This window comes from Mytilus californianus, unplaced genomic scaffold, assembly GCF_021869535.1.
Source record: "Mytilus californianus isolate M0D057914Y unplaced genomic scaffold, xbMytCali1.0.p SCAF_1, whole genome shotgun sequence".
Taxonomy (NCBI): domain Eukaryota; kingdom Metazoa; phylum Mollusca; class Bivalvia; order Mytilida; family Mytilidae; genus Mytilus; species Mytilus californianus.
The window spans coordinates 120,409,321-120,430,932 of record NW_026262581.1 but is presented as its reverse complement, the minus strand read 5'-3'; the positions used below and the strand labels follow the sequence as shown (position 1 = coordinate 120,430,932).

The following is a 21,612-nucleotide window of genomic DNA, read 5'->3' as shown; positions in this document are numbered from 1 at the left end:
TTTCATCACTGATTCAGGCATACTGATTCTGAAGCTTTTCATTACTGTACAGGAAGATTATTTCACATATACATGTATATGTCATTTTGAAGTAAAATAATCAAAATTTGAAGAAATCTAGACAAAGTGTTGACTTTGAATAAAAATTAAAAAATTATTTGGTTTGAGAAGTTTTTAATTTAGATATCAGTCTCAAATGAATTATGCTTATGTTAAAAGATGAGGTTCTGAAGATGACATGGTAACACAAGTTTGCATTTGATTTTTTTGATTATTTCTGATCACATAATAATGAAAATCATCAAATTTATTGATATTAAATCTACATGTATTTTTACAGTGCTTATAGAAAGAAAACTTATATTATGAGTGAAATTGTGTAATTGAAAAAATTTACCAGTCTTTTATTAAAATTGAATTTGTCAGAAATATTGCTTAGGTGAAAAGTCTCCATACATATTGATGTCTTTAAAATATTTATTTTATTTACTCTGTGTTTACAGGAAACAGGAGTGACTCCTTTAATGATAGTGGTTAGAGAAAATAAACTGGTGCTTGCTGAAAGACTTTTAGACCTAGGTGCAGGTGTTAATGACAGAGCTAAGGTAAAAAATTTTAGTGTTACAGAGATGCCCTTGCTAACATGTAAGAAAGGTTGAACAATAAAATATAAATTCAAAAGTTTAAAAGTTCAACATAGAAAAGTCTATGAAAAGTATATTTGGAATTTTTCAGTCATTTAAGCTCTTTGATTCTGTAAAAAAGTATCGGGCCAGAATAGAATTCAAATGGAGTAGAAATGAAAGTGTTTTGTATCAAAGTATTAAGTCGTGCCACTTTGCAAAGATATTCTAATTTGTCAAACTGCACCAAAATTTTCTGCAGGTCTCGGTAAATTTAGTCATAGTAAGTTACCCCACATTCTGATGAAAATTACTTTTAATATTAATGAAGGAAAAAATCAAGACCCTGTAGCATAAATCTTTATGATCTACAAATATGTCCTGCTCAAATCCTTGTAGTCCACTGATTAACAGTCCTTGAAATATGTTATAAACTTGTACATTTGTACAGACTGATTGTATAAGTTATCTGTATTTTGCTAGTCTCCGAACATTTTAAGATGAAACAAGCATATATGTAGTCGTTGATTTTCGGTAAAAACCTACAAATGTACTAAGCATTAAATGGTCAATAAAATGTTATTTGTAGGAATTGAGTTTTCAATGTGACAGTTTAATTGTCTTGCCTCAATTTTCAAGACTGGTATTTAATTTCAATTCTTAGCAATTTTTATACGACCGCAAAAAATTTTGCGGTCATATATTGGTATGACGTTGGCGTCGTCGTCGTCCGAAGACACATTGGTTTTCGCACTCTAACTTTAGTTTAAGTGAATGGATCTCTATGAAATTTTACCATAAGGTTCTATACCACAAAAGGAAGGTGGGGATTGATTTTGGGGGTTATGGTACCAACAGTTAAGGAATTAGGGGCCAAAAAGGGGCAAAAAATAAGCATTTTTGTAACTTCCAGACATAACTTGTGTGTTAGTGTATGGATCTCTCTGACATTGTACCACAAGGTTCCATATCACAAAGGGAATGCTGGGATTGATTTTGGGGGTAATTGCCTCCAAATTTAAGGAATTAGTTGCAAAAAAGGGGCAAAAAACAAGCATTTTTCTAGTTTCATGACAATAACTTGAGTGTAAGTGTATGTATCTCTCTGACATTGTACCACAAGGTTCCATATCACAAAGGGAATGCTGGGATTGATTTTGGGGGTAATTGCCTCCAAATTTTAGGAATTAGGGGCCAAATAGGGGCAAAAAACAAGCAGTTTTCTAGTTTCATGACAATAACTTGTGTGTAAGTGTATGGATCTTTATGAAATTGTACTACAAGGTTCCATATTACAAAGGGAAAGCTGGAATTGAGTTTGGGGGTAATTGCCCAAAACATTTAGGAATAAGGGGCCAAAAAGGGGACAAAAATAAGCATTTTTCTAGTTTCCAGACAATAACTTGTGTTCAAGTGTATGGATCTCTCTGAAATTGTACTGCAAGGTACCATACCACAAAGGGAAGGCTGGGATTGATTTTGGGGGTAATTGCCTCAAAAGTTTAGGAATTATGGGCCATAAAGGGGCAAAAAAACAAGCATTTTTCTAGTTTCAGGACAATAACTTGTGTGTAAGTGTATGGATCTTTATATAATTGTACTACAAGGTTCCATATCACAAAGGGAAAGCTGGGTTTGAGGTTGGGGGTAATTGCCCTAAACGTTTAGGAATTTGGGGCCAAAAAGGGGCCAAAAAACAAGCATTTTTCTAGTTTCCAGACAATAACTTGTGTTCAAGTGTATGGATCTCTCTGAAATTGTACTGCAAGATACCATACCACAAATGGAAGGCTGGGTTTGAGTTTGGGGGTGATGAATCATAAGGGGGTTCAAAAAATTTGGGGGTGGTTTTCCTTTTTTTTCTTTAAAATTCTCCATTTTAAATTGGTTATTTCTGATTTATATATAAAAGCAAATAATAATGATATGGTTTGAATAGGTAAATTAAAAATGTTTAAGTTCTTAGACCACATTCATTCTGTGTCAGAAATCTATGCTGTGTCAAATATTTAATTACTATCCAAATTCAGTGCTGTATCAAGCTTGAATGTTGTGTCCATACTTGCCCCAACTGTTCAGGGTTAGACATCAACCTGTGCCCCAGCGGAGCTTTTTATCATATCTGCTGTGTAGACACTTCCTGTCTGCCGATAGTTTAAATTTTACAACACTCATTGTACAAGGAAATTTTCATGAAAGTTTTCTTGCCTGAGTGAAAGGGAATGATCAGTTCTACTCCATTTTAAATGATACCTCAATTAATTGCATGCAGCGACCCAGGTCCAGACCCAGTATTTGTCTTGTTGCATGTTAGACTATTATCTTGAAAACCATATTAGATAAAGAGAAATTTGAAATTGCAATAATGATAAGCATGAAGAGATCTACAAATAATTCAATGACTAAAATGTTCAATCGTCTCCTTATAGGAGTTTTTGCCTCACCTGGGACGTGTTTTATTGCTCTTTTCTGTACACCTCCAGAATATATTCTGGTGAAAGTGTAAAAAAAGTGAATCTGGACCACTTCTGGAGATATTCTGAAGAAGAAGCAATAAAACACAAATTCAATTTATCGTCAAATATAAGCAGAATTTTTTATGTTGATGAAGTAACTGAAGTTTACGATGATTTATTAGAAAATTCAGTTACTTTAGTTCATTGCAAAGATATGACTGTACTGGTGTGCTCTCTTGGTATTGATGTATAAGGGTAAAAAAAGAAAATTGGTTAAAAGAAATTCTCCGTGTTCATGACATTTTTGATTCAGCCATGCTGGATCTATGCGATCACTCTGGTTTTGGAGATGGTGCAGAATACTAAGTTGAAGACGTATCATGAAACTAATTATGTGTTTTTATGACTTGCAGAAACTTTCTACACCAATTTAATCATCAACTGCAAACTTTTAACATGTTATTTGCCCTTAAATTAAGAAAAGATTGGTCGAATAGTGACTTTATTTTAGTTATACACTTGCATATAGTTCCTTTCTAAATCAAAATTTATGATGATTTACTATTTATGAATTAATTTGAAAAAGTATTTGTACATCAATTGAATCAGTTGATAAGAATTTTGAAAGTATTATATTAGAATCTTGTGCTTGTGTAAATTATTGTTCAATGAAATGTAGGTCAACATGTGTATTAATATATCTTAAGTTGATTCCCACACTTTTTTTGAAATGGTATTACTCCAATTCTTTCCATAGGCAAGTAAGAGTCAGAATGATTATTAACTGGCATGATTTTCAAATAAATATCAGTTAGAAACAACCCCAGGCTTAATTCAAAACTGTTAATATCTCATGACCTGTTACATAATTAAATAGATACAATTTATTACACACCTAACTGAATACACACATTCTTGACCTCAATAGTAAACCTACAAATGTATTATTTATTTTGATCTACACTATATTAAAATATTCTGTTAGTTTTGCTAGCTAGCTGAATGATTAATCTGATGTGTTTTTTTTCAAAGAAAATACTTTAAATGAAAAAAATATGTATAAAAAATGCAAGCAAACTTTATTTTACTTGTAAAATCAGTGCCATTATCATCTGACATAAGTCAATAATCCAGTTCTATATAATTAGTTACAATAACCAGAAATTTGGTTGAAATATTAAACAAAATTGCATAACTCTTACTAGCTGCGAAAACGTAGCTCTTAAGGTCCTTTTGATGATTTTGATATTTGCGGACCATAGATGGCAAAAAAAAATTCAAAGGACAATAGAGCTACTTTTTTGCAGCTAAACTCTTACCTGAGCATTTTCTGCAATAAAATTTATTTGTTTGTTTTACATTTATATCCCATTATATTGCTATTTAACAGTAATTGGAAATATCTCAGCATAAGGTATTTGTACATTCAGATTTGAATACAGGAAATGTTTATTTTCTTAATGAAGAATGAACACCAATTTAGATAAAAAATAGTTATTATTTTTTTATAAATTTTTGTTGTTGAGAAAGTGCATTTATAAGGCGTCTTTATTAAACCTGTCATTATTAATGGCATATAAAAAATATATTACTTGTTTGACGATTTCCTTTCCATTCTTAAATAAAATCTGACAGAGTCTAAAATTGAAAGATCAGTATATATATCTATATTTGCATCAATATTGCGAAATTCCCTACCTTTGGACAATAACATAGAATTTTCACAGTAAGATTGGAAATGAAAAGAGAGAAAAATTTAGAAAAAAGTATGGTCAGAAAGAATATGAGACTAGCTATAAATATGGCTGGATCACAACATCAACGATGCTTTGATTCTTTATGCTTTCCTTTTAAACTTAATTTAGATAACAAATATTGGTTACTGTACAAGTCAATGTTTTTCTGATGCATGATAAAAAAAAAACATCTTGTCTGTCTGTCAAATAAGTTTAAAGTAAATAAACTAGATTATTATTATACCCCCGCTTTAAAAAAGTGGGTGTATACTGTTTTACCTCTGTCTGTCCATCGGTCAGTCAATCCGTCAGTCCATCCGTCAGTCCGTCTGTCCGTCCCATGAATATTTTTCTTCGCATCTTTCTCAGGAACTACATTACATGGATTTCTGAAATTTGGTTTCGGGGTTTATTTAAGTCAGCTTTACCGTGTGATGTGTTTTCAGATTCATCACTCAAAAACTTCCTGTTTACCAAACACTTACATCATTTTACACATGACATCCAAGTTGAAAATTTTCGTCACATTTTTCTCAGGAACTACATAACAAGGATTTCTGAAATTTGGTTTCAGGGTTTATATAAGTCAGCTATACCGTGTGAAAAATTTGGGCGGGGGTATCATAAGTGAGCAGTAGTTCGCAGTTTCACTTATTTTTGTATATAAAAGATATACCTGACTTTTAAACTAGTTTCGTCCTGAACATGCATGAAACATTTGCCACTGGAGGTTTAAAATTAAGGGACCATTTGATATTTACTTTTTTTTTTGGGGGGGGGGGGGAGGGGACCAGGAGGGTTTTAACTTTAAATATCCTAGCCTTGTAAGATCTGAAAAAAATAAGCATGCATATAACAACAGATTAAAATAAATGGTTGATACACAAAAAATCCTCCTGCCCCCTCCCCAGAATATCAAATGGTTGTCCCCTTACTGTTACTGTCTGGCTGGTTCTATTATATAAAACCATTTATTTCTTTTTTTTTGTTCCTTTTTTTCATAAAAAATTTTCATTACATGTATTTGTTATAAGCGGAAATATCTGAAGGAGAATATCAAGAATAGACGAGAAATTCATGATTATATTTTATAGAACTACTGTTAAGCAGAAGTTTTAACTTGTGTCTCAGAAATATAATAGTATTGCAAGCAAATATTCATCTCCATCAAGCTGATCGACCCTACAGGGATGTCCTACAAAGGCTTCCATACCATAAAAATGTTTATTATACAGCTCACATTCTAAAATATCTGCATTCATAATGTGATTTAGGCTATGAATGCTGGTGTTGGAGACTGCTCAATTTAACATAGAAAGCAATGGTGCCATGGAATTTGTGGTTATATACCTTATAGATCTCCCTTCAATGACCTTTTAAACCATTATATATTTTTTTTGAGAACTAGTAGATAGTGAGAAACTGTAAATTACAAAAATTGTCAGCCAAATAAGATTTTATTGCAGTTTTTGCCTCCTATTTCACAATTTTAACATTTTTGATTCAGCCATGCTGGATCTATGGCTATGCGATCACTCTGTTTTTAGAGATGGTGCAGAATACTAAGTTGAAGACATATCATGAAACTAATTATGTGTTTTTATGACTTGCAGAAACTTTATACACTATTTTAATCATCAACTAGCAACTTTTGACATGTTATTTGCCCTTGAATTAAAAAAATATTGGTCGCATAGTGACTTTATATACACTTGCATATAGTTCCTTTCTAAATCAAAATTTAAAATAATTTACTATTTATGAATTAATGTGAAAAAATAATATACATCAATTTAATCAATTGATAAGAATTTTGAAAGTATTTATTAGTATCTTATGCCTGTGTAAGTTATTGAAGAAAATTTGTGTCACTCAAGATGTGTATTGATATATATCTAAGTTGATTCCCACCCTTTGTAGCTCACCTGGCCCGAAGGGCCAAGTGAGCTTTTCTCATCACTTGGTGTCCGTCGTCCATCGTCGTCGTCGTTAGCTTTTTACAAAAATCTTCTCCTCTGAAACCACTCGGCCAAGTTTAATTTAATCAAACTTGGCCACAATCACCATTAGAGTATCTAGTTTAAAAAATGTGTCCGATGACCCCGCCAACCAACCAAGATGGCCACCATGGCTAAAAATAGAACATAGGGGTAAAATGTAGATTTTGGCTTATATCTCTGAAACCATAGCATTTAGAGTAAATTTGACATAGGGTTAAATTGATTAAAAGGTCAAGATCTATCTGCCCTGAAATATTCAGACAAATCTGACAACCTGTTGTTGGGTTGCTGCCCCTGAATTGGTAATGTTAAGGAAGTTTTGCAGTTTTTGGTTATTATCTTGAATATTATTATAGATAGAGATAAACTGTAAACAGCAATAATGTTCAGCAAAGTAAGATCTACAAATTAATCGTCATGACCAAAATGGTCAGTCGACCCCTTTAGGAGTTATTGCCCTTTATAGTCAATTTTAACAATTTTTCGTTAATTTTTGTAATCTTTTACAAAAATCTCCTTCTCTTAAACTACTGAGACAAATTTAACCATACTTGGCCATAATCATTATTAGGGTATCTTGTTTAAAAAATGTGTCTGATGACCCCGCCTTCCAACCATCATGGCCGACTTGGTTAAAAATAGAACATAGGGGTAAAATGCAGTTTTTGGTTTATATCTCTGAAACTTAAGCATTTAGAGCAAATCTGACAGGTGGCAAAAATGTTCATCAGATTTAGATTTAGAAATTTTCAAACAAATCCGACAACCTGTTGTTGGGTTGCTGCCCCTGAGTTAGTAATTTTACAGAAATTTTGCAGTTTTTTGTTATTATCTTAGATATCATTATAATATCTAATATCTAATAATATTAATTATGATTTTAACCTTTTTTTACATGATTTCCAAAGCATCAGTAAATACAGGTGAGCGACACAGGCTCTTGAGAGCCTCTAGTTTGAAATGCTATTGCTCCTATGTTTCCTTTATTGATACTATTCCAGTATGATTATCAACTCATGATTTTCAAACAATTACACTCAAAGGTGTAAGTATTAATTGGAATCAACTCCAGTCTTAATTCCCCACAGTTGATATATAAAATATAAAAAAAAAAAAAAAATTATTTTATTATTGTGTCACATACTGATTGAACATTATACAATGATATAATAAAAATATACATTAAAACAATCAGTACCCAGCCATAATATTGGCTTATGAGACACATATCTACAAAACATTTCACATTTAAATATATGTAAATATAACATTTCCAAAAATTTGATTTTTGTACAATTTCAAAAAATTTATCATTTAAATAATTACAAATTCAATTAAAAATTCATTTAATAAATTAAATTATAAATTATATAGATGAAAATTATTATTTATCTCATTTAAATATCACATGACTTTAAAAGTAGTAAAATTTAAAGGTTACTAAAACTATAAAAATAAGTATCTCAAACTAAAAATAACTTTCGTCTCATAAAAAAGTTGATATCTCATGACCTGTTACATAATTAAATAGACACAATATATTACTCACCTAACTGAATACACAAATTATTGACCTCAATAGTAAACCTACAAATGTATTATTTATTTTGATGTACACTACATTGAAATATTCTGTCAATTTTGTGTGTAAGCTAGCTGAATGATTAATCAAATGTGGGTTTTTTCAAAGAAAAGACAAAAAATATTAAAATATGTAAAACAAAATGCAAGCAACTTTTATTTCACTTGTAAAATCAGTGTCATTATCATCATAATCAAGTTTTTTTTATAATAAATTTCTTTTTATTTACACATGAACACATTTATCAAGTTCCAATTGATTAGTTACAATTATCAGAAATTTGGTTGAAACAATAAACTAAAATTGCATAACTCTTACCTGAGCATATTCTGCAATAACATTTATTTGTTTGTTCTCCATTCATTACATTGCTATTGAACAATAAATGGAAATACATGTATCTCAGCATTAGGTATTTGTACATTAAAATTTGAATACAGGAAATGTATTTTTTCTAAATGAAGAATGAACAACAATTTAGATAAAAAATAGTTATTATAAATTTTTGTTGTCGAAAAAGTGCATTACCAAGGCCTCTTTCTGGAAATAATTAAGCCAATTATTATTAATGGCATATAAAAAGATATATCATTTGTTTGACAATTTCCCTTTCCATTCTTGTCAAAACCATTAAATTGCAAATATTTAAAAAAAAATCTGACAGTGTCTAAAATTGAAATATCAATATAAATATTTGCATCAATATTGCAAAATTCCTTATCATTTGACAATAACATAAAACATTTACAGTAAGATTATGGAAATGAAAAGAGGAAAAAAATATTGAAAAAAGAATGGTCAGAAAGAATATCAGACTAGCTATCAATATGGCTGGATCACAACATCGACGATGCTTTGATTTTTGATTTTTGTCGAGCCTGCGACTTTTGTCGCAGAAAGCTCGACATAGGGATAGCGATCCGGCGGCGGCGGAGGCGGCGGCTACGGCGGCGGCGGCGGCGGCGTTAGCTAACTTCTTAAAAGCTTTATATTTTAGAAGATGGAAGACCTGGATGCTTCATACTTTGTATATGGATGCCTCATGTTACGAAGTTTCCGTCAGTCACATGTCCAATGTCCTTGACCTCATTTTCATGGTTCAGTGACTACTTGAAAAAAAAGTTCAGATTTTTTGTAATGTTAAATTCTCTCTTATTATAAGTAATAGGATAACTATATTTGGTATGTGCGTACCTTGCAAGGTCCTCATGCCCGTCAGACAGTTTTCACTTGACCTCGACCTCATTTCATGGATCAGTGAACAAGGTTAAGTTTTGGTGGTCAAGTCCATATCTCAGATACTATAAGCAATAGGTCTAGTATATTTGGTGTATGGAAGGACTGTAAGGTGTACATGTCCAACTGGCAGGTGTCATCTGACCTTGACCTCATTTTCATGGTTCAGTGGTTATAGTTAAGTTTTTGTGTTTTGGTCTGTTTTTCTTATACTGTATGCAATAGGTCTACTATATTTGGTGTATGGAATGATTGTAAGGTGTACATGTCTAGCTGGCAGGTGTCATCTGACCTTGACCTCATTTTCATGGTTCAGTGGTCAAAGTTAAGTTTTTGAGTTTTGGTCTTTCTTTCTAATACTGCATGCAATAGGTCAGCTATATTTGGTGTATGGAATGATTGTAAGGTGTACATGTCTAGCTGGCAGGTGTCATCTTACCTTGACCTCATTTTCATGGTTCAGTGGTCAAAGTTAAGTTTTTGAGTTTTGGTCTTTTTTTCTAATACTATATGCAATAGTTCAACTATATTTGGTGTATGGAAATATTTTATGATCTATATGTCAGTTACGCAGGTTTTATTTGACCTTGACCTCATTTTCAAGGTTCATTGCTCAGTGTTAAGTTTTTGTGTTTTCGTCTGTTTTTCTTAAACTATAAGCAATAGGTCAACTATATTTGTTGTATGGAAGAATTGTTAGCTGTACATGCCTGCCTAGCATGGTTCATCTGACCTTGACCTCATTTTCATGGTTCATTGGTCAATGTTTAGTTTACTTGGTTAATGTTAAGTTTATATGACAGTTGTAATAAAGCTTTATATTTAGGACTATCAACATAATATCAATGATTAGTAAAGAAGGCGAGACATTTCAGCGTGTGCACTCTTGTTATGGTATACCATTGTCCGTCATCAACATGTCAGACAATAACTCAAAAACGCTTTAACCAATTTGCATGAAACTTTGGTGAATTGTTTTTGTTGAGCCTGCGACTTTTGTCGCAGAAAACTCGACATAGGGATAGTGATCCGGCGGGGGCAGCGTTAGCTAAGTTCTTAAAAGCTTTATATTTTAGAAGCTAGAAGACCTGGATGCTTCATACTTTGTGTATATATGCCTTATGTTACGAAGTTTCCGTCTGTCATATGTCCATTGTCCTTGACCTCATTTTCATGGTTCAGTGACTACTTGAAAAAAAAAGTCAACATATTTTGTAATGTTAATTTCTTTCTTATTATGAGTAATAGGATAACTATATTTAGTATGTGCGTACCTTGCAAGGTCCTCATGCCCGTCAGACAATTTTCATTTGACCTCCACCTCATTTCATGGATCAGTGAACAAGGTTAAGTTTTCGTGGTCAAGTCCATATATCAGATACTATAAGCAGTAGGTCTACTATATTTGGTATATGGAATGATTGTAAGGTGTACATGTCCAACTGGTAGGTGTCATCTGACCTTGACCTCATTTTCATGGTTCAGTGGTCAAAGTTAAGTTTTTGAGTTTTGGTCTTTTTTTCTAATACTATATGCAATAGGTCAACTATATTTGGTGTATGGAAATATTTTATGATGTACATGTCAGTCTCGCAGGTTTTATTTGACCTTGACCTCATTTTCACGGTTCATTTCTCAGTGTTAAGTTTTTGTGTTTTGGTCTGTTTTTCTTCAACTATAAGCAATAGATCAACTATATTTGTTGTATGGAAGGATTGTAAGGTGTATATGTCTGTCTGGCAGGTATCATCTGACCTTGACCTCATTTTCATGGTTCATTGGTCAATGTTAAGTTTTCATGGTTGAGTTTGTTTCTTAGATACTATAAGCAATAGGTCAACTATATTTAATGAGGGGCCTGATGGGTTATTTTTGTTCTTCGTGATCGGCGCATTTTCGCTATGGTGATCTGTTTTTCTACAGATTTATTTTTTTTTATATTTTCGTGATCCGTGATCATGGAAATTTATTTTCTGTGAATCGTGATTGACAAAAAAATCAACTCGTGAATCGTGATGAGACCCCCCTATCAGGCCCCTCTTTAATGCATAAATTGATTGTAAGGTGTACATGTCTGTCTGGCATGGTTCATCTGACCATGACCTCATTTTCATGGTTCATTGGTCAATGTTAAAGTTTTCTTGGTTAAGACTGTTTCTTAGAAACTATAAGCAATAGGTCAACTATGTTTGTTTTATTGAATGATTGTAAGGTGTACATGTATTTCTCGATTGTTTTAACTGACCTTGACCTCATTTTCTTGGATCATGTTAAGTTTATGTGTTACTTGTAGTAAAGATTTATATTTAGGACTTATAATCAACATAAAATCAATGGTTAGTAAAGAAGGCGAGACATTTCAGCGTGTGCACTCTTGTTATCTATTGACGTGAGCTCCCTTTGGATTTTTTTATAATTTTTTGATTTTACATTTCCGAGTTATGGGGTTTTATTCATTAAAAAAGGGAGATTTTCCAGTTTTCGGACTATACCTCAAAAATGCTTTGAGCAGTTTTCATGAAACTTTGTGAATTGTTTATATCTATTGACATGAGCTCCCTTTCAGTTTTATAAATTTTAGATTTTACGTTTCTGAGTTATGGGGTTTTATTCATTAAAAATGGGGGATTTTCCAGTTTTCAGACAATACCTCAAAAGTTCTTGGAGCAGTTTTCATGAAACTTTGGTGACTGGTTTATATATATTAAAATAACCTCCCTATAGTTTTTTATAAATTTCTTATATGACATTGAGGAGTTATGGAAAAAGCAACAGGCATATCATGCATTGGCACATGGCACAGCTCTTTATTGCCATTTATCTTGAAAACTATAATGAATAGACAAATACTCTTTGCAGCAAAAAATATCATCAAGACAAAATTTTGACCCAGTTTCCATTGAATACAAATATTATTGTTGCATTGTATCAATTTTGTGTAAAAATGTCAAGTGAGAATTTCAGTCTCCTTGGTTTAGTATTTCTTGATGACTTGACATTTGACAGTTACAGGTTTTGGATATGCAGGTCAATCTTTCTTTCTAAATTTACCCTATGTATAAACGGAAATTGATATTGCACTAGTGTTTATTGCATAATTACCGTAGCAGATTATGTCAATCATTGTTATTATTCTTGTTTTGATTCAATATGAAATCAATCTTGGTTTCCGTTTGGGGAAAAAAACATGACAAAAGTATAAACATACAATAGTTTTGATAAAGCTTAATACAATTCAGACAATCCACAACACAGTTTTACACAATGGTCTCAAAATTAATACATGACCCTGAATTTCATCATTTGTCTGTAGCTACCTAATTTTTCTGCTGTTTTCATTAAAATCTATTACCAAGGTTTGTAATCAAAGATAATGATAGTGATAATTTATAGATATTTTTTCCAATTCAGCAAGTGACTTGTGAATTTGAAATTGTCTCTCTGCAGAATGTAATGTATTTTATCTGTATTTAATGCACGAATGAACAATTTATTTTTGATTATAGCATCATGTTATTTAATTAATTGATAGATAATTTAACATGGCTATATTTCATATTTACTGTAAATAAAATAAAAATAGAAAATAATAAGTCAAATGTTTTGATGTGAAACTTGCCTGCAAACAATTCACCAGTAAGGAAGACACAGGGTCTTGTCAATATCAGCAGTCATTAAAGTATATAAATAAGTTCTTGATATTTGGTAAAAGGTGATATTAGCTACAGCAGATCCCATTTCCGTGAAAACTATTTAGCCCTTTCCCACCAAAAAAGCCAATATCTATTAGAAATATCCTCTCCGACCTTGAAAATGGACAAATAATCTACTCTTATTATTAATGAGAAGATTTGAAAATGAAGTTTTTGTTTGTTTGGTTTTTTTTATGCCCACACAACTGAAAGTTGGGGACATATTGTTTTACCCCTGTCCGTCGTCCGTCCTTCCTTCCGTCCGTCTGTCCCATTATGTGTATATAGTTATTTCAGATAAATCCTCCTACAGTTTGAATGCTAGGAAGTTTTCACTTTGCTGGCTGTTTGTACATACATGTATTGAAGATGTGCATGTGGTCACGGTTTTGATTTTATTGATATTTGCTCTTTTGGGAGATAGTTGAACTTTGTCATTTTTGGAGTATATGTAACAGTAAATTTGGTCCAGTAGTAAAATTTGTCCACCAGACTTTTTTTCCTAGTTAATTAAGTCCATGACCATTATTTTACTAGGAATTTAAGTCCCAGGACAAATTTTCCTAGGAAAATAAGTCCACAGCTAGTAAAATAGGTCTGGCACTTATTTTCCTAGGAAAAATTGTCCTAAGACTTGTTTTTCTAGTAAAAATAAAAAAAACATTTTCTTAGTTAAGATTGGAAAGTTTCATTAATTTTTCCTATTAAAATAAAAGGACATGGCCGGACGTTATAGCCTAGGCATGTTAATGACATGGACATGATGTTCTAGGAAAATTAGTCTGGGGACATAAATTTTATTAAAATATTAATACACAACTCTAAAACAATATTAAAACATAACATTTAAATTTAACTTTCAAAATAAAGGGAATGGACGTTTTTACCTAGGAATATTAATGACATGGACATGATTTCCTAGGAAAATTAGTCTGGGGACAAACATTATATTAAAAAAATTGATACACAACTCTTAAACAATATTAAAACATAACATTTATATTTACCTTTTGAAATAGAGGGCATGGACATTTTTACCTAGGAATATTAATGACATTGACATGATTTCCTAAGAAAATTAGTCTGGGGACATGAATTTTATTAAAAATATAAATACACAACTCTTAAACAATATTAAAACTTAATATTTAAATTTCCAATATTGTTTAAATGTAAATGATTTGATTTATTAATATTTTTCCTATAAAAAAAAGGACATGGACGTTTTTACCTAGGAATATTAATGACATGGACTTGAATTCCTAGGAAAATTAGTCTGGGGACATAAATAACTAACATCGGACTAAAAATACTAGTAAATTCTGTAACCATGGACTTTTTATACTAGTAATATGTGTCTGCCCAGACATATTTTACCAGGACAAATTTATCTCTTACATATATACTTGCACAAGAGGTGCATAGCATTTCCGGATAACTCCTCCTACAGTGAACCATAGACCTATATATATGCTCCCATGCCCAAATTTGTGTATTTTAAAATAACACTTTGCATCTGCAGGGGCATCATTTGTGTCTCCCAGACACAATAATATCTCAAAGAAAGTCCTACATTGACTTTGTTATAATACAGTTACTTCAGAGTGGAGTGCAGGGGCATCACTATTAAATTAAACATGTTTGAAGGATGTTCTTCGATAGACAAATGATTCCTTGTGACTCAAAAACTCAAAGAGCAAAATAACATTGAACAAAAAATTGAAATTTTCAAAGTTATCTCAACTTTAAATTACATTATGTTTTATTTTATATACTTATCAAGCTTCTATATTAATATAATGTTTTAAAATGAGTGAAGTAACATTATTACAAACACTATAATATTTTTCAATTTTAAACATGGTTTTCCAATGGAAAAAATCAGTTATTGAATTGGTGAAGAACGGATGGCACATGGAGGGCAGGAGGGCGGCTGCCAAAAATTTCCATGCTTTAACTTATGAAGCATGTAACCAATGCTGTTCAATTTATATATTGTTACTGATGACAAAATCGAGGTCAAGTTCAATATTGACGCTTTTCACTTTTATCGTGCTGGAGTTATGGTCCTTGATCTATTGGAAAATTGCACCTTATGTTGTTTTTCGTGCAATTACTTATGAACCACTTGACCAATGCTTTGAAAATTTTATTGTGTTGTTACTGATAAAAAAATGGAGGTCCACTTCGTTATTGATGATTTTCAGTTTTGCCGTCCAGGAGTAATGGTTCTGGATAGATTGAAAACTGGAACTTAATGTCGTTTCTGTGCAATTACTTATGAACTGTTAAACCAATACTCTTAAAACTTTAATGTGCTGTTACTGATGACAAAATGGTGGTCAAGTTTGATATTGACCATTTTTAGCTCACCTGGCCCGAAGGGCCAAGTGAGCTTTTCTCATCATTTTGCGTCCGTCATACGTCGTCCGTCGTTGTCGTCATCGTCGTCGTCGTCTGTCGTCAGTAGCTTTTTACAAAAATATTCTCCTCTGAAACCACTGGGCCAAATTTAACCAAACTTGGCCACAATCACTATTAGGGTATCTAGTTTAAAAAATGTGTCCGATGACCAAGATGGCCGCCATGGCTAAAAATAGAACATAGGGGTAAAATGTAGATTTTGGTTTATATCTCTGAAACCAAAGCATTTAGAGTAAATCTGACATAGGGTAAAACTGATTATCAGGTCAAGATCTATCTGCCCTAAAATTTTCAGACAAATCTGACAACCTGTTGTTGGGTTGCTGCCCCTGAAGTGGTAATTTTAAGGAAATTTTGCAGTTTTTGGTTATTATCTTGAATATTATTATAGATAGAGATAAACTGTAAACAGCAATAATGTTCAGCAAAGTAAGATCTACAAATAAGTCGTCATGACCAAAATGCAGTCGACTCCTTTAGGAGTTATTGCCCTTTATAGTAAATTTTTAACAATTTTTCGTAAATTTTTGTAATCTTTTACAAAAATCTTCTTCTCTGAAACTACTGAGACAAAGTTAACCATAGTTGGCCATAATCATTGTTAAGGTATCTAGTTCAAAAAATTTGTCGGATGACCCCGCCTTTCAACCATCATGGCCGACTTGGTTAAAAAGAGAACATAGGGGTAAAACGCAGTTTTGGGTTTATATCTCTGAAACTAAAGCATTTAGAGCAAATCTGACAGGTGGCAAAAATTTTCATCAGATTTAGGTTTATCTGCCCTGAAATTTTCAGACAAATCCGACAACCCGTTGTTGGGTTGCTGCCCCTGAGTTAGTAATTTTACAGAAATTTTGCAGTTTTTTGTTATTATCTTAGATATCATTATAATATCTAATATCTAATACTATTAATTATGATTTTAACCTTATTTTACATGATTTCCAAAGCATCAGTAAATACAGGTGAGCGACACAGGCTCTTGAGAGCCTCTAGTTTATTTTTGCCGTTCATGAGTTATGGTCATTGATAGATTGGAAAATAGCATTGACGATTTTCATTTTTGACGTTCATGAGTTATGGTCCATGACAGATTGGAAAATAGCTAGGCATAGAATGTGGCAGGTCAAAAAGGCTGAAAGCGCCTTTCAAAATACAGAAAACTCAGATTGCTGTCAATTTGACAGCTCATTCCTTGTTAATAACTTTGCATGATATTTTAAAAAAATAAGTGGTAGGAGATGTTCGATATAAAAGCTTGTATATATTGGTTCAGGATTTTAAAATGTTTTTATTTTGTAAACATGTTTTTCAAATGGAATATTCAGGCAAGCAAACATTGCTTCCAAATTTAACAAGTGAAATATTTACATACAATTTTCGTCTGTCAATATCAATGATCAATCTCTGTTTTAATGTTATTTTTTCCTGCATTCTTTTTAGAAAATTATTGGAAAAATTGAACAATTTCATTTCAAGTTCATCTGGATTTAACTGAAAAAACTAACAGTTATTTGGTTTTTGTATGCAGACATGACTTTTCGCTTCCTTTTTCCAATGAGTATTCTTAACACAATTTTGTTATTAGTTTAAGAAATTTAAAATTTTGAAAAGACCCTTCAGTATTTTTCTTAAGAAGATCGTACAAAATTGATATTTTGAAATTTTGGCGAGGATATTCAGAAAAACAACAGATTTGTTAGTAATTTCATAAAGAAATTTTTTTTAAAGTTGGTAAAGATGAAATGAGACAGTTAGTTTATATCACGGGCCACATATTTTTGAGTTTAAATATGCAAAATAGTCAATTAAAACAAACAAGTTCACTACAGATCACAGTTTTATACTGTTACAAGCCTACATTAATTTAAAATGACATCTTTCTTACTTTCCTGTAAACCCAGTCATGCATAAAATATAGATTTTTGTTGATTGTTTATCAATTTTATGTTATAGTAATGACCAACTTATTTTTCTGACAAGGTAATAAATTATCCTTATCTTTTAATGTTTTTTTCACGTTTCATTAATTAAAGGGAAGTTATTGTCCATTTAGTAATAGATATAGAAGCACTGTAAATTTTGAGTAACATATCTGATTTTTGACAGATTTAACCATGTATGGATTTTTCAGTATTGTTAAGATGTTTCCATGTAGGTGTTTCATAATGGATAAGAGTTTGACATTTTAGATGCAGTGTGTAACTGGTTTTGATTGTGGTTATAAAAAGCACATCCTGCTGTTCCTTTGTCTGTTGTTGTAATTGATGAGGTTTTCTGAAATTGCAGAAAAATATTTTGAAAAAATCTTCCAACATATAAACATTTTAAGGTCACCTGGCAGAAAAGGGCCAGTGCAGTCTTTTCTCATCTTTTCTTGGAAAATGAAAAACCTTCTAAAGAATTGTGTGAAGGCCATATAGCTGCCAAACTTTGGGCAGATGATACATTATTGATTATTGGTTGATTACCCAATCCAACATTGCCATTTTAGTTCATATATATATAACACTTAATATATATATATAAACAAGTCTAAATTGAAAGCAACGTTCAAACCTATGATTGCGTTGGATTAAAACCACAATTTTTATATGTGTGCATGCAAAACAAATTTCTTGTTAGAGGGGTCTAAATACAGCACAAACAACATTTTCCAAAAGACCAAAAAAGTGAAAAAGTATATTTTAACAAAACGCATTTGACTAACAGGTCGAACAACAAATGTTCTTAATTCCTACTGATTGCCATTGACGATTGCCAAATAAACGGATCACAAGGTGTAATAAATGGATATTAACTATAAATTTGATACCAAACAGAAAACAATAAACTTGCGGCAAAGATGGTATACAGCAAACAAAGGTGCAAAGATATTTTGTACACCATATTCGGATTTCGACAATTAATGTCTCTTCAGTGATGTTAGGAATCGAAACGTTTATTGGAAGGCCACATAATTCACCTCAATTTAGTATAGACTCTTGAATTTTGAGCAGTCAAAATAGGATGAATGTTTTTTTTGGCTAAGGCATTGTCAGTTAGTTTTTTGACTTGTGGGTTTGAATTTCCCTTTGGTATCAATCGCCTCTCTCTGTAAAATTGAAGTGAGATAAGACAGTTCTAACCCCCATGAAACTTGGCTATGACTGAGGCAACCAAATTTTTTTGCCATAAAAAAGTCAATAAAAATAAGAATGATTCAAAATAATTTAAAAAATCTGTCAATTCAAATTTCTACCTGACTGTAGGCAAATTCAATACTTCCGTGTGATCTCCTTTAAATTATGGTTTAAAAACCCAGTTGCCATTATGCGATAATAGCAAATATTATGAACACAATTTTCCACTAAAACTGAACAAAAAAGGGCATTGGTGGAATTTTGAATGTGCATAGTAAATTGGACATCACACTTGGTATACTATTATTTTAATAAAAATATTTATCAATTTCTGTTGTATTTATTTAAAAAAAAATGCATATAATGAAAAACCAAGTATATTGTTACCATTGAAATATCATTCTGCTTCAGTGACTGCACTCCATACTTTGTATATAGATGCCTTATGTTATGAAGTTTCCGTCTGTCATATGTTCATTGTCCTTGACTTCATTTTCATGGTTCAGTGACCACTTGAAAAAAAAGTTAAGATTTTTTTGTAATGTTAATTTTTCTGTTTTTATGAGTAATAGGATAACTATATTTGGTATGGTGTACCTTGCAATGCCTATGGGTTTCTAATTGGAAATTTGAGGATTTTAAGACAAATCTAAGAATTCTTTCTATTCAAATAATCACGTATTTTTATAGAATTCATTTAGTAACAGTTCAATAAAAGAAATAAATGCATTATTTTGCTATATTCTGTTTTAGTTCAACAAGCCTAAGTTGTATTCAAAATTTTATCAAAATCTTTGACAAAGTCCTTTTTCTCTACCTTGACCTGTAGTAGTAACATAGTAATTATACACATAACCAATTAATTCACCTGGGCAAGAGTATATATCAACCTCCTTCTCCCACATGTTCTTTTATATAGTTTAAATTTACTTAGCAGAGAAGGGAAAATCGTCTGCAGTAAGTAAATTTGTCAGAATTTATTGAAATTATAATGATCTCTCATCATGTCTTCTTTTGAATGTTCGCTGATATCAGGTTAGTTTGGAAGGCATTTTGATTTGATGGATACATTCTCTTTGTCTTCATCTTTTGCAATGTTTTTCTTTCAATAATGTTTTTCTGATTTGCTGTTTGTGCATGCAAGTGTGTTGTTGCTTCAATAGTAGCTATGCCACTGGCTGGAAATGTTTGTCATGGAACAACAAGAATGGAACACCAGGAATGGTAGTAATTTAAGTAAAATAAGTCTATATTGAAAATCATTGTTCTGTGAAAATTAATCCTAGATACATCATTTCCGTGTTTCTGTGTAGTAGAGTTATAGAAATTAGATAGGACAATGTAGGATGAGCTGACCATTGTATAAAGGTCACTCCGTCCTAACGCAAGTATTGGTATCAAATTGTTTAATATTGACGTTTTACGTGAATTATCGCTGTCACTTGAAAAAAACATTGGTCTGATCATTTTTGATTAATTTTCCACTGGTTTTTACAACTTAATATTCAGCTTGTTTTTTTTCTCTGACATCGTTTAATTAAATTTCTGAGATCATAGCTGAAAAGATAATACAATCAACCATTGCAGACATTGTCAGAGACACTTGTAAAAAGTAAATTATTTGATTAGTTGGTAGGATGGTTACAAATATTTCTTTAATTGAGATGATTTTGATACAATGACTATATTATTTGTTCTGGATGATTGGTTGTTTTTCCTAGATACTGTTTTGCACTGTAAATAGCTATAGGTTTCTTATCCATAGAATGGTAGTAAAATAGATATAGGAGATAAACAGATCAGAACATTAGTCACATTTCATTATGTCATTGTTTTACAATGCTTAGTGTACTCTGAAGCAGAAATCTTATACATTAAGCTCTCAGGATAAATTTTCCAATTAAATATATCATTCTAATGAGAGATTGATTAAGAAGAAATGTCTTTTAGTCACTCACGTAGAAGGCTTTGAAATTGGAAATACTGTTAATTCTGTTGAAGATTTGCATTTCAATTCTTTCCCATGTTTTTTGTTGAACCTGCAACATTTATGTCGCTATAGTGAGACATAGCAATCCTAGATTCCCGTTTCAGCATTGACAGTGTCAACATTAAGGTTCAGTTTGTGGTTAAAGTTTTTTTAGACATCAATAACGTTGACAAACTTTTAGGGAATTTTATGAAATTTGGATAGAAGGTTGTTTATGACCAAAAGACAGTATCCAGAGCTAAAATTTGAAAATATTTATTTTCATTTTTCCGTATATTACTGATAAATAGACTTAGTTTTTTTACAGTTAACATTCAGATTTAGTCTGAGGTTAAAGTTTTTCAGTCATCAATAACTTTGTGAAACCTTCATGGAATTTTATGATATTTAGAAAGAAGTTTGTTTATGACCAAAAGACAGTATCCAGAGCAAAATTTTGAAAATATTTAATTTCATTTTTCCATATTTTACTAATAAATGGATTTCGTTTTTTTACAGTTAACATTCACGCTCAGTCTGAGGTCAAAGTTTTTCAGTCTTCAATAACTTGTGAAACCTTTATGGAATTTAATGAAAATACAGTATCCAGAGCAAAATTTTGAAAATATTTATTTTCGTTTTTCTGTATTTGACTGATAAATGGACTTAATTTTTTCTACAGTTAACAAGGAGATACAGTCTGGGGTTAGAGTTTGTTACATATCAGTTACTTTGTCAAACCTTCATAGAATTATATATAACTTTGGCAGAA

At 31.5% G+C, this 21,612-nt stretch overlaps 1 protein-coding gene across 1 annotated transcript in view; it reads left to right on the top strand.

Annotated features, from left to right (window-relative positions):
* The first annotated feature begins 503 nt into the window (after positions 1-503).
* Positions 504-21,612, top strand: part of LOC127732666 (serine/threonine-protein phosphatase 6 regulatory ankyrin repeat subunit C-like) — an 87,573-nt gene continuing 66,464 nt past the window's right edge. Inside the window, exon 1 of the mRNA XM_052241833.1 lies at positions 504-605. Coding sequence (XP_052097793.1) covers positions 525-605 — 81 coding nt within the window. The 5' untranslated portion in view covers positions 504-524. The remainder of the gene's footprint in view (positions 606-21,612) is intronic.